Source organism: Vombatus ursinus, unplaced genomic scaffold (assembly GCF_900497805.2).
Source record: "Vombatus ursinus unplaced genomic scaffold, bare-nosed wombat genome assembly UNPS02014799.1, whole genome shotgun sequence".
NCBI classification, from domain to species: Eukaryota; Metazoa; Chordata; class Mammalia; order Diprotodontia; family Vombatidae; genus Vombatus; species Vombatus ursinus.
Window position 1 is genome coordinate 45375209 of NW_020954577.1, and position 14742 is coordinate 45389950.

The 14742-nt window shown below is 41.7% G+C and overlaps 1 protein-coding gene across 1 annotated transcript in view; it reads right to left on the reverse strand.

Annotated features, from left to right (window-relative positions):
* Nucleotides 1–2847: 2847 nt before the first annotated feature.
* LOC114050347 (protein TOPAZ1-like) overlaps nt 2848–14742 on the reverse strand; it is a 75554-nt gene continuing 63659 nt past the window's right edge. Inside the window, exons 18-21 of the mRNA XM_027871944.1 lie at nt 8796–8960; nt 6531–6734; nt 5841–6024; nt 2848–3091 (exon numbers count right to left, since the gene is read on the reverse strand). Of these exons, the coding sequence (XP_027727745.1) occupies nt 2878–3091; nt 5841–6024; nt 6531–6734; nt 8796–8960 (767 nt within the window). The 3' untranslated portion in view covers nt 2848–2877. The remainder of the gene's footprint in view (nt 3092–5840; nt 6025–6530; nt 6735–8795; nt 8961–14742) is intronic.

A 14742-nucleotide genomic window follows, 5' to 3' on the forward strand; every position in this document is an offset into this window, starting at 1 on the left:
AGAACCAGGAGAACATTGTACACATTAACAACCATTTTGTGTGATGACTGACTTTGACAGACTTAGCTCTTCTCAGCAATGCAAGGATCCAAGACATTCCAAAAGCCTCATGATGGAAAATGCTATCCACATCCAGAGAAAGAACTATGGAGTTCGAACGCATATGGAAGCATACTATTTGCTTTTTTTTTCTTCTGTTTTGTTTCCTCTTTCTTGTGGTTCTTCCTATTGGTTCTAATTCTTCCTTACAACATGACTAATGTGAAAATCAAAACAAAACAATATTGTCATTGAATTATACTACAAACCACCTGGACAGAAGGAGGAAAAAAGGAGTTTGGGAAATAGATCCTAAAGCTGGCCGAGTCATGTTCTAGTAGTTGTGGTTGGGGCAGGATCTACCAGGGTTTCCACCATTTAGCTTTGGCTGTTTTTTCTCTAAAAGACTTGATTGCTCCAGAGGATTAGGGCTTGAGCCATTGAAGAAGCTTCCTAATCTCAGGGCAGAGTGAGACTGAGGTCAAAATCCAAAGGAGGTAGGTCTTTAAGAGGAATCATTCTTGGGGATGATGACAGAAAGATGCAGAAGGTACTTTTCACCCCTCTGATTTAAAACAAGGTAGGGAAAATGAGAATCAAGAGGTGATGGATATCAGGAGAATGACTTGAGACAAGTGACTAAATACCAGAAGACTCATACTAGAGAAAGATACTTTCTATGTGATGAACGTGGGAGGACCTTATGTTGCACCTTAAACCGTATCAAACCTGGGAAGCTTCATAGTGGAGCGAAGCCTTACACAGTCAGTCGTCTGATTCAATGTTCTAAGCTCCTAATGTCATTTGGCTGATTAAGCACAAAGTTTCTAGTGCTCTGGTGTAAACAACAGCTAGGACTACTCAGACTTCATCTTAAAGACATCTGTCCTGTGATGGCACATACAGAGCCTTAGTAGAGTTCGTAAGGCAGAAATGATCATAACCAGCTGGGCAACTAGAACATGAGTATGTTTCAGTATATTGCCTAGCTATGGAAGAATTCAATATAAAACATCAATGTGACATATAATTTAATCTAAAATCTAGAACAGATATCACATAGGAGACAGATGACTGGCATAAGAAGCCGTCTGCACCCACACAATGCTTAAAGAAGAGAAGCAGAACTCCAGCACGTCAAGTGGTTGTAGAGGACCTGTGGGAGAACACGGACAGGAAAGGATGGATAGATTGTGCATTGTGACCTGCACAGTGGGGGTAGAGTACCCACATTCACCCTTAGATCCCTCACATTATGGTACTGTATTTTAAATTGTATAGTATGCTTCAGTACATCTGTGTGCATGTTTTAGTTGTCTAGTGGCTACATTTCTTTTTGGTGTTTCTAAGTTATTTTCTGAAAGGATCATAGTTTTTCATTCTGCCTGCTTTCTAGAAGTTTCTCCAGCCCTTGACATGAAGTCACACATGGCATGCTTATCAAATTTGTGGCTAACCTGAATCTGAGGAAGAAGGCAGTATATATATTTTAAAACTGGATCCAAAAGATCTCAGCAAACTTAAGTGAGCCAAATCTAATAAAAGAATTTAGTAGGTTTAAATTTGAGGTCCCAAACTGAGGTTCCAGAAAATTAGCCACACAAACACAGGCTAGGGAAGCAGTGCCTCAGTAGCAATTCATGTGACAAAGACCTGGTGGTTTTGTCTGGAAGCTAGGCAGAGTGCGATGCCACTTCTAAAGAGGCTAATGTAATCTCAGACTAATGAACAGAAGGAAAATGTTCAGAACAGGAGTCACCAGAGCACCGCAGTATTCTGCAACAGTAAGACCCTATCCAGCATGTGACATTCTGTTCTGGACATCAAAACCCCAAAGTATCCAGGGAAATGGATGCCGAGCGAATCTGAAATCAAAGCACGAGAAGAGGCTGAAGGAACCTGTAACATTTTGCTGGAAAAGTACTAGGCAATAGGGACAACACTTCATGATCAAGGAAGGGAGAAAACAGGACCATGGAGCAGACTCTGAAAGGAGGGAAACTTTGGCTTAAAATAAGAAAGCTTTCTTAACAGTTTGAACCATCACTGAAGGCATTAAACCAGAATTTGGATGACCACCGGGATCCTAGGGTCACAGATTTAGAATTGGAAGGAGCTTCTGAGATCTTCCAGTCAAGCTCAGAGGTATGCAGGGAGCTATCTGAACCCAAGCCTCAAGGACCCCAAGTCCCATGCTCTGTCCCCTGCACCAGAGAGCCTTTATGTTGTAACAAGATTTCAACCATAAGCATGAATTTGGGTGAAATAATCTCTTCTGCTCCTTCTAGCTTTGAGATTCTTATAAAATTCTGTGAGCATCACTGGAGAATGCAGAAGGTGAAGGAGAGAGAGGCCCTATTTAGCCCAACCACATACCTTGAAAGCCTTTTTTGAAAATTACAAAAAAGGGCAGTTATTAGCTTATTTACCTTTGTGAAAATGCTGTGCAGAAAAACTTAGTTTTTTTGAGTATTCAGATTGCTTGGAATCCAGATAGATAGGAAATTACTTAGTTTTATTATAAGCCCAATGAAAAGCACAAGGTGGGAACATCTGTAAGAGACTGGTTCATAAGTGAACCAGTTTAGTTTCATAGGTCAATAACAATGCTTATCTATTCTTTCATAGGATGGAGGTCTTTCCATGCCCAGGAGGTCCTTACACCAGTGAAATCACAGGTCCAGACCAAAAGTGTGGTAGTGGTCAAAACTATGCAAGCTACTGTACTATGCAGATAAATCAACCAGTCTGGGTGCAGTGAGAACTGTCTTTATTACCATTCATTTTGAACAATGATTACTAGAACTTAGGAAAAAAAAAGTCTTTATAACCTAATAGTTACTGAAAAAGCCAAACCTTCCCAGCCCATTTCATATTCTCTTTCAACCATTTCAGGGCAGAACAATGTTCCAAACTATAAACCTGCTCCATAGTAATATTCACGGTCATGTGCTTAATGAAAAGCTTTGGGTCCGATATACGAGCAGCCATGATTAGTCTCTCCCCTGCTGTTCGGTAGTCATCTTTACTCCGTACTTTGTCTTCTTCACACCTGTAAAAGGACCATTTCATCAAGCACAAAGATCAAGAAGCAATATAAAGTTAGTTTCCTTCATATGATACCACAACCACAGCAGTGTGATCACCTAGCTTCCTACTGTGCAGGATGGAGCAGAAAAAGCAGTGGACCAGGAGTCCAGAGGCCTTGGGCCAGTTGCTCCATCTCATTGTAACCGTCTTCTCATCTGTAAGATGCAGGCTGAGGCCACAGAAAACTAGGGAGTAGCAGAGTTGGGCTTAGTCAAACCCAGGTTCAGCACCAGCAAACCTCGAGTTCCATCTATTCTACTATGGGGAGGGTGCCGTCTTCCCTACTTGACAGACTGGAGATGATGCTCATTTGAGATAATGAATGTGAAAGTGCCTTGTAAACTATCACACAGAATAGAAATGTTACTAGTCACTGTTAAAAATCTAGGACTGCTTCAGATTTGCCAAGTGTATCTTAATGCCTGCTGCACTGCACCAATGATGAATATAATACTTATCCTGGTGCTTACAGATGAATTCTACCTCCTCATGTCGCCTGGATCTCTTCTGCTGTCTCCACTCACACTAATGAACCACCCTAGCTCTGCCCTTTCTCTCTTTCAGTCATTCATGTATTCATGAACATTTCACATCATAATATGAAGTAAAACCTCCAGTGAAGTCCCCAAGGATCTGTGCTTGGTCCAGTGCTGTTTAACATTTTCATGAATGTCTTGGATGACCTGCTTTTCAAACTTGCAGATGACACAAAGATGGGGAAAAAAAAAATCGAGCTAATACACTAGGTACAAGTCACGATTCAAAGACCTTGACAGGCTAAAACACTGGACCGAATACAATGAGATTTAATAGGGAAAAAGGTAAATTTTACACTTGGGCTCAAAAAAAAAAAAAAAATCAATCCTACAGCAGTTTGTCTTAAAAAGATCTGAAGGCTTTAGTGGACTTGACAAGTTCAATGAGATAATGTGATGTGGAAGCCAAAACACCTGTGATCTTAGGCCGACACAGAACCTGGCATATGTAAGTGCTTCATAAATTCTCAGTGACGGCTACCTGACTGGACTACATTTAGAGAGGCAGCGTGTCCAGGACAAGGGAGGGGAGAATCCCATGGTACTTGGCTCTGGCCAGACCAGCAGGCCACTGGTCCGGCTGGAAAGCAGATCTTGGAGTTCTTACCTTATAGGGATCAATGGACAGAACCAGGGATTTGAAATGATCAGAGGGGATATGATTGCATGTCAAGTCCTTGAAGGACTGCTCCACGGAACAGACTCCTCTTGCCCCCAGAAGGTAGAACAACAAACAATGAGCAGACGTAAAAGAGACAGCTCTAATTGTTAGGAGATTTTCCCCCTCCAACACAGAGTTATCACAAAGTGGAATTAATTACCCAAGGAAGTACCTGGCTCCCCTGAAGAGAGGTCTTCTGGCAGAGTCTGGATGTATCTTTGTTGGCTATTATGTCCAGGTGGACGTTGGAGAGGACAGCCTCACAAGTCCTTTCCCACTCTGAGATTACTGGTGACTAGTACCACAGCCTTCTAACTTGGCACCCTGCTTCTAGCCTCCTCTTTCTCCAACCTACTCCTTCACCATTTTTAGTTTTAAATGAACATTTAAGTTAAAAAGTCACAGCAATGTTGGCTAGACAAATGAAACATTAAGTGTCTAGTTTGTTTGGAACTATTGAAAAAAGGGGACTGATACCAAACCTATCAAGTATAACTATACCACTAATTTGAATACTAGTCACACTTGGTAGTGGGTTCCCTCCCACCCACAAAGTTGTGACTATTAGCTGAAGATATTTTATTACTTTCTTCTCTTGACAAGCATTGGTCTCTTGGCTAGCCTTCCTTTGGCCCAGTAGGACAGCCTTGAGAGATTTGAGGCCTGCCTCTCCCAAGACAACAGTGAATCCCAAGTAGAGGCAAGAAAATGAAAGAAACCATTTTTCTTTTGGGAGAAGCCAATCTTGTTGTCTGGAGAGAAATCAGATGGAACTCCAAAAACATGAATCACAGGTCATGAGAGGGAGAGAAACACAATTTTTCTAGGAAGCCTCCAAGATTATTCTGATCAGATCTGAAAGAACTGGCATAAAAAATGGGAAGCAGGGGCAGCTAGGTGGTGCAGTGGACAGAGCACCGGCCCCGGAATTAGGAGTTCACATCTGGTCTCGGATGCTTGAGACTTACTAGCTGTGTGACCCTGGGCAAGTCACTTTACCCCACTGCCTAGTAAAAAAACAAACAACAAAACAAAACAAAAAAGGGGAAGCAAGGTGGTACAATGATAGGAAGAAACAGAGGACAAAGAATTAAATATGATTCTGATCCTAAACATGAGCCTGTTACTCAAGTGGACAAGATCCTTAATGTCCTAAAGGATTTCATTTTCTTCAAATGATGGGAACAGGTTAGTTTATGATTCTGTTAAAAGTAGTGGCAGTGGCTGATTTGGGTTGGGGGTAGGAAGAGTCTTCAAAATTTGTGCATAGTCAGCACATACACAGAACTATATATATAGTAGCCTTTGTCCAATAGTGACTTGCCCAGGGTCACACAGCTAGTAAGTGTCAAGTGTTTGGTCTGAGGCTGGATTTGAACTCACGTCCTCCTGACTTCAAGGCAGGTGCTCTATCCACTGCGCCATCTAGCTGCCCCCCTTAGTCCAATTTTCAAAGGCCTAAAGATTAACTTCCTTGTCTGTTTTCAGTGGAATATAAAGTAAGGTCTACAAACCTTTTCAGTACTATTTGTAGTGTCTGTGAAGAAGCACCAGGACTCTGAATACTACTCGCATTAGATACTAGAAAAATTTCAATAGCTAAAAGCATTTCAATCTCAGACAGGTATGAAGGGATCAGCAGAACTTTTCGGTACACGTTTCCCTTCAATGGTGGGTAACAGCCCAGTGACAGAGCATCTAAAAGTTAAATAATACATCCATTATAGGCCAAGTATTACGAAACCTTTATATCTATAGATACACACAGATACATAGATGCAAATATAAAAATCCTCAGGTCTAAAATATATATTGAGATAAATTATTTGCATTACAAAGTAATGCCATTCTCCATAAAAGTATTTTATGAAAGCCTCTTTTAAGTAATCCTTCCAGCTACATTTAAAATATGAGCCAATTTAAAAATTTTTTAATGTAAAATGAAGCAACAAACATTTTTCTGTAAAAAAACCACTGAGTCTCTTAAACTTAATTCTCTATTATAAATTCACACATCTTTTCTCAGGCTGGTATGGTATGTATAGTTCAAAACTGCATTTATGTATCTTTTTATTTTAATAAAGTAAACATTTAATTCCAAAACTGGCAAATGTACCTTAAAATATAATAATTTAAAAAACATCAAATACATAAATAATATATCTGAGATTTTAAGATTCATATGGATTTCAATTGTAACTTACTTTTGTAATGGGCTCTGGCTTTTGGCCATAAACAACTTCTCCCTAAAGCAGTAATTAATCTTCTGAGGAAGGAAAAATCAATAGGGATGTTCTTTGAAAACATGAATTCTGCTACGGAGGATGACACTCCCAGACTACTGCTCTCTATACAAGTATCTAGAAGCTTGTTAAAAAGAAGGCTGTACTGAGAGACCTCCACAGTTTCTGAAATGAAGAAAGGATATTAAATTTACTCAACTGATCTGATTTAGTAGTTCTCAGATAACCATGATCACCCCTCAAATCCTACCCACATTCCCACTCCTGCAAGTATGTGACTGCTACTTTAGGCCATAGGGATGTCACCTTAATTTCCACAGATCGTACCATCTTAGCACTCAGACGGTACCATAACTATTTTCTATGTCAATGGTGAAGCCTAAACTTTGTGGGGCCTTGTTATTCCACTGATGAGCCCCTTGTTTTGGGCACTGATGCTATATTCCTGGGTCTCTTCCCCATACCCCCAATCCTTAACAAGGTGTAGAATTTCCTTCATAAGGTTACTTTTTTCATAAGGTCTGAACTGTTTGGTCTCGGGAGCCCAAAGCACACTACATTGAAGATGACTGACTAATGATTTAAATCTAATTGTATATCTGAGCTACATATCTAAAGAGAAAGCTGGAGACTCATCGGGAAGACAGTAAGAGTTGGGAGCTCAGAGATAAGCTGGTCATAAGACACACAGAGACAGTTCTTTAGAAGGAAGCTTCTCTATGGAGGGACTCCAGGGAACCACATCAGCATCAGAGAGGGCAGTGGTGAGAGCTGGAAGGGACCTTTGGGGGACATCTAATCTAATCCCCTCATTTTACAGAGAAGGAAACTGAAGCCCAGAGAGGCCAAGGGACTTGCTGAAGGTCACAGAGGTAGTAAGTGGCAGGAGCAGAATCCTTTTTCACCAGTACCTGAGAACTGGATCTGTGCCTTCCTTTTTACCAGGTACTATGGATACTCTCAAGGACTGGGAGAATGGGGTCTCTAGCAACCTTGAGACCCTTCTTTGCATAAGGAAAAGCCTCCAAGGAAGAACCATGAGTCTGGAGGGCTACAAAGGGCTCATCCAACAAGTGGGGCTGAGGGCTTTTTGGTCTGTTTAAATTAAGCTGCCTATATTTTGTAAGCTTGGGTGCTCAAAGGACAGCTGAGAGCCCTTTGGCTTTGATGGAGAGGCTCTTAGACATGAGCCAATTTCACTGAATTTAGAAAAGAGAAGGTGGAAGGAGACCTTAGAAGAAAGTCTGGTCAGAGCAGTGCTGGGCTCAGAAGCCATGAGAAGGAGGAGGAAGAAGAGGAAGAAGAGGAAGAAGAGGAGGAGGAGGAGAAGGAGAAGGACAGACTGACTGGCTAACGAGGAAGAGGAGGCAGCTAAGAGAAGAGATAGGAAAGATGAAGGAAGCTTAGAGACAGCAGGGTCAAGGGAAGGATGTCTTCAAGGATATGTGAGGCTTGAAAATTTCTGCAGCCAGATAGATGGGAAGGAGCTCAAGAGAAGAAAGGAAGTGGGACTGATGAGTGGGTTCCTGGAGGAGACAGAAGGAAAGGGTTTAAGGACATACATGAAAGGGCTACTTCCTGCTCTGAAAATGAGGGGAGGATCTGAAGACAGGTGAAATATAAGCATCTCAATTCCTTTTATGCTCTGGTTTCCTCCACTTTTATAAGTTCTAACACACTTTGTTACAACTGATTAAACTTTCAAAAATTAAAGCATCAGTAATACAGAAAACAGTGTAACTACCCATGTAAACTAAATTCAGCATTATTATCACCCTTAAATTTTCAGATGTATGCCCAACTTTAAGACTATATTTAAATTTTTTACACAACAGACATCGGGGATAATTGCTGATGTTGCAAGCTTGTTCAATTTATAAAAATGTTTCTTTCAATATCAAATCCTAAGATATTTAAACATTCTATTTATAGACTCACTTGATAGAGAGGCTAGGAAAGAGAAAACTGAAAATGAAGCTAGTATTAGAAGTTACTGATGAATGAAGACCAACTTAAAATAAAGATAAACATATTTGAAATTTTAACCTAAGTATGAAGGCATGATTTAATTTATAAAAAAAGTGACCAAAATTAATTGCTGAATAAAGTGAAGGGATACATGAAGGATGAGACAGATGGAGCAACCAAGCTAGAGTTTAAGAATTAGTCTCATATAAGAACAGATCTAAAGAGGAGATAATAGACATGGAGTTTTCTAAAACATACCTTGAGAATTTTGGAAACCGGGTAAGTTCTGGAGGACTTCAAATGTCTGTCGGTAAAGGCTCTTGGCCAAGATCTCATGTGCAATTGTACAGAGCAGGTTATGTCTGTTTAGGACATCCATCCTGTCACATGGCCACAGTGGTGTATTTATTATCCATTCTGATTCTTAAATAAAGAAAAAAAGTATTTAATTATGAATATTTCATCCATGCAAATTAAGGCTATTAAAATTCAATTATCTACAGTCTAACAATTTTTGCAAACATTTTATGAATTTCTTCTTGGAGAAGATAGCAAAATTTTAATTGGTGCTTAATCAAAAGAGGCTTAAATCATTAAGAAACAATTTATATAGCAGTACTATAAGTAGTGATCACTATTCTAAATATATATATTTTTTCATTAAAAAGTAGTCTATAGCTTTTCACTGATATCAGACAATATAAATTCTTAGTATCACATTCCTATGGCAAAAATAAAAATGTTTATTAGGACTTGAAATAACACAAATGTTAAAACAGAACTTTGAGTTCATTCATTTGGATATTTTTTTTTTACCCTTTGATTTTTTTCTTCTTCTCTTTTTAGTTTTCAACATTTATTTCCACAAGATTTTGAGTTCCAAATTTTCACCCCATCTCGCCCCTCCCCCCACCCCAAGATGGCATGCATTCTGAATACCCCTTCCCCTAGTCTGCCCGACCTTCTACCTCTCCCCCCTTCTCTTATCCCCTTCCCCTTCTATTTTCCTGTAGGGCAGGATAGATTTCTATACCCCATTTCCCATATTTCTTATTTCCCACAGTTGCATGTGAAAACATTTTTTTTAAAACGTGTTTTTAAAACTTTGGGTTCCAAATTTTCTCCCTTCCTCCCTCCCCACCCACCCTTATTGAAAAGGCAAGCAATTCAATATAGGTTATATATGTGCAGTTATGCAAAACACTTCCATAGTGGACATGCTGTGAAAAACTATTTCCCTTAATCCTATCCCACCCCCCATTTATTCTATTCTTTCTTTTGACCCTGTCCCTCCTCAGAAGTATTTGCTTCTGATTACTCCCTTTCCCAATCTGCCCTCCTCTCTATCATCCCCCTACTCTCTTGTCCCCTTCCCTCCCTATTTTCCTGTAGGGTAAGACAGATTTCCATACCCAATTGAGTGTGTATGTTATTCCCTCCTTAAGTCAAATTCTATGAGAATAAGATTCACTCATTCCCTCTCACCTTCCCCCATTTCCCCTCCACCGTAAGAGCCTTATCTTTTCTGGTTTTTTTTTTGTGAGATAATTTACCCCGTTCTAGCTCTCCCTTTCTCCTTCTCTTAGTATAATCCTCTCTCACCCCTTAATTTTATTCTCCAAATATGACCCCTTCATCTTCAACTCACCCTGTGCCCTCTATCTATCTATATACATACATATAATTTTTTCCCTCCAACTACCCTAATACCGACAAAGGTCTCATGAGTTACAAATATCATCTTTCCATACAGGAATGTTAACAGTTCAACCTTAATAAGTCTCTTATGATTTGTCTTTCCTGTCTCTTCATGTTCCACTAGAGTCTTGTATGTGAAAGTCAAATTTTCTATTCAGCTCTGGTGTTTTCATCAAGAATGCTTGAAAGTCCTCTATTTCACTGAATGACCATTTTTTCCCCTGCACGATTACGCTCAATTTTGCTGGGTAGGTGATTCTTGGTTGTAATCCTATCTCTTTTGTCCTCCGGAATATTATATTCCATGTCCTCCTGTCCCCTTAATGTCGAAGCTGCTAAATCTTGTGTTATCCTGATTGTGTTTCCACAATACTTGAATTGTTTCTTTCTGTCTGCTTGTAATATTTTCTCCTTAACTTGGGAACTCTGGAATTTGGCTACAATATTCCTAGAAGTTTTCCTTTGGGGATCTCTTTCAGGAGGAGATTGGTGGATTCTTTCAATTTCTATTTTGCTCTCTGGTTCTAAAATATCAGGGCAGTTTTCCTTGATAATTTCTTCGAAGATGATGTCTAAGCTTTTTTTTCGATCTCTGTTTTCAGAGATACTTCTACGGACCTGTAAATTTTCAGTTCTTCCAACGTGGTATGATAAGGGGCGAGGTGTTTCCTCTCCACCGCCACAATAAGCTCCACCACGCCAGCGCTCCTCCTTGCCCTAGGACTGCTCCTCAGAACTGTGACCCAGATCCAACCATGGGCAAAGCAAGAGATTCCTGCCTCAGCACTGGCAAAGAGATCCCTGCAATCCCCCTCTGATCAGCCACTCGATTCCCCCTCAGTCTGTACGCCAGAAGCTCAGGAGGCAGCTGCCACCCCACTTATGGCTGAGACCTAGCTCCTCTCTCATCGCAGTCACAGACTTTTCCCACTGACCTTACAAGTTGTCTTTGGCGTTCGTGGGTTGAGAAGTCTGGAAACCACCACAGCTGCCCGCGATTCAATTCTCTGAGGCCTACTCCAGGGTTGCTGCGGCCTGCGCACCCACGCCAAACTGTGCTCCTCTCCTAGCCCGGGGCAATATACCTTTCCAATCAACCATCCAGGTTGTCTTGGGCTGGAAATTTGTTTCACTCTGTCTTTGTGGGTTCTGCTGCTTTAGAATTTGTTTAGAGCCTTTTTTTTTTTTTTTAACAGGTATTTGGCGGGGTTTGGGGGAGAGCTCAAGACAGTCACTGCTTTCACTCCGCCATCTTGGCTCCACCCCCATTTGGATATTTTTTCCAACAATTACAGGGATCTCGATGTAAATGCATATGGACTGGCTCAAAGGTAGGGGGTGTGTGTGTGTGTGTGTGTGTGTGTGTGTGTGTGTTCACACATGCGCGTGTGCACACAAACAGCTATTCTAGATGACAAGGAATGACAAGAAAAAAACATTTAAATTAGTGATACGTATACTGGAAGAGATTGTGTGATGTGGTAAAATAAAGGAATGGTCTTGACATCAGGAAGGGCTAGGTTCAAAACCAGCCTCTGACATTTGTGAGTTGTGTGAGGGATAGTCAAGAGCTGATTACGATTTCAAGGTTGCAGACCTGAGGAGGAACAGAAAGAGCTGATGCCCTAACCATAAATAGGGTAATTTGGAAGAGAGGCGAGTCCTTTCACCTCTGTGTGTCTCAAGCCACTTGCCAGAACTGAGTAACAGTTTGCCAGCTGGTAGAGGGATTTCCCAAGCCAGGTGCTCTCCATCCTGATGGAGTTACAGATCCTGGACACAGCTGTGTATCTATGCTGGTGGGCTGCTGAATCCCAAGTCAGTACAAAGGGAGTAGAGTGGTACTTGGAAATGAGCTTTCATTTCAAAGTTTGATAGGTTTGATAGGATGAGCAGCTGGGAGTATACTGGTTCTTGAAGCATGAGATTAAAGAAGAACAGTGTGGGAGATGGACTTCTACAAGGTATTGTATATAGGATTAACACACCTTCCCCTGGTTAAACCCTCACCATCCTAGGGATTCTGAACCCTGGGTGGTCTTCGTGAAAACTGCACACTGCCCGATCTTTTGTTCTCATTCCCTTCACCATCCCCTGCCATGTTCTAGTCCAAAGCCACCTCCCTCTCCTGTGCTCTCTGGAATACCTGTGGTACAAGTGTCAAACTTCCCTTCATCCTGACTCTTTCCCTCTACCACTCCTTCCATCTTCTGGCTCTCTCCTGATGACACAGCTTCCTGGGTCACCTTTCTAGCCTGGGCTCCCATCTCTACTTCCAGGCTCTCCCTCTTCCACCATACCTCAGGAACCTCACTCAATCCACATCTATCACAATCAAAATTCTGGCAGCTCTCATCTTCTGACCTCCAGGACACTCTCCTTTCCTCAATGAGGCTGGCTCTCTCCTTCGTGACTCCTTGTCCTTATTTTAGGGGATTTTAACATACATCCTCCCTCTAACACCCTAACCTCACAATTCCTCAACTTATTTATTTCTTCCCCTCTATCTCAGTCATGCATAAAGATGGACATGACTTTGATCGTGCCATTACCCACAAATCTACCACTTCCATGTTCATGAACTCTGAAATTCCTTTATTCAATCAGTCTCTTGTCACACCATCTTCTCACCCTGCCTTCCAACCCCAAACCCTGTTTTTTGTCCACATCGTGACCTCTGATCCCTTGACTCTTCAGTTCTCTCCCAGGCTACCACCTGTGTGTTAGCTCCACTATCCTTCTTCCTCCATCTTGATCCCTTGGTAATCCACTTGAACTTTATGCTGTCCTTTTGAGTCCCTTTGCCACCCATCATATTGCCGACCTTGCCTTGATAAGCTTCAGCTTTGGATCACTTTCGCCATCTGCTGCCTTTGCTCCTAGGCTTGTGCTACTGAATGACGGTAGAGAAAATCATGCGACTGTCTTGACTGTGTTCGCTACAGATTTATGCTACTTAACCTCAATCAGGCTCCCAACACAGCAAGGCAACCTTTTATGCCTTCCTCATTAACTCAGTCACCAGTGACTCTTTGAAACCTTTTCATCCGTCCTCAAACCTCCCCGACCCTCTCAGCCAACAACCTGGCCTCACGTTTTATTGGGGGGAAAAAAATGAGGCCATTTGCTGAGAGGTCCCTTTTCTCCCCTCTTCCACCTCCCATCACCCAGAGGCCTTCTGCCACTGTTTCCTCCTTCACCCCTATCTCACATGAAGAGGCAGCCCTTTTTGCCAAGGCAAACCCCTCTAAATGCATAAGTGGTCCCATTCTACTCTAGGCTTCTCCAACATATTGCCCCTTCTATCATCCTCACTCTCACTTACCTTCAATTTCTCCTTACCTACACACATGCTCTTATTTTCCCCACCCTTAAAAAACTCTCACTCCATGCAGCCATCTCCACTATTGCCTCATATCTCTCTTCCTTTTTGTGGCTAAATTTCTTTCTTTCTTTCTTTCTTTTTTTTTTTAAAGGCAATTGGGGTTAAATGACTTGCCCAGGGTCACCGTTTGGTCTGAGGCCAGCTTTGAACTCAGGTCCTCCTGACTTCGGTGCTCTATCTACTGCGCCATCTAACTGCCCCTTGTGGCTAAATTTCTTGAGAAGGCCATGTACAATAAATGCCTCCACTTTCTCTCCTCTCATTCTTTCTTCTTAACTTTCTGCATTCTGGTTTCCAGCCTCATCATTCAGCCCAAACTGCTTTATCCAAAGTTAACTAACAATCTGTTATTTGCAGAATCCGAGGGTCTTATCTCAATCTTCATCTTTGACCTCTTTGTACCCTTTGACACCACTGATCACCTTCTTCTCCTTGAAATGATCTTCTTTCTAGGTGTCCAGGTCACGACTCTCTGCTGGTTCTCCTATCTGTCTCACCACTCTTTAGTCTTCTTTGCTGGATCTTCATCCTGGCTATTCCACAGGACTACTCTGGGCCCTCATCTCTTCTCCTGTATTGTTTTACTTGGCGATCTCATCAGCTCTCATGGATTCAATTATTATCTCCATGCCAATACTCCTCAAATCTACTTACCCAGTCCTAACCTCTTTCCTCACCTCCAGTCTCTGCATCTCCAACTGCCCATGGGACAACTGGATGTCCGGCAGACACCTTACACTCCACAGGCCTAAAATGGAACTCGTTTTCTTTCCGCCCATTCCCTGTCCCCTTCCAAACTTTCCTACTGCTGTCAAGGGCACCACCCTTGGTCCAATCTGTTGCCAAGACCTACTGATTTTACCTTAATGACATCTGTCTTCATAACCTCTTCTCCTCTGATGCCGCTACCCCTCTAGTACAGGCTCTCATATCCTCAAGCCTAGACCACTGCGAAAGTATAAGCCTTGGTGGTCTCTATTAGTGAAAGAGAGGCTGAACAATCACTCATGCATGTTATAGGGAGGAGTCTTTTCACATATTGGTCAGACGAGATGGCCACTGAGGTCCCTTACAGCTTTCCTGTCCTATGATTCTGTGATAATCTGAGAGACAGGTATGGAG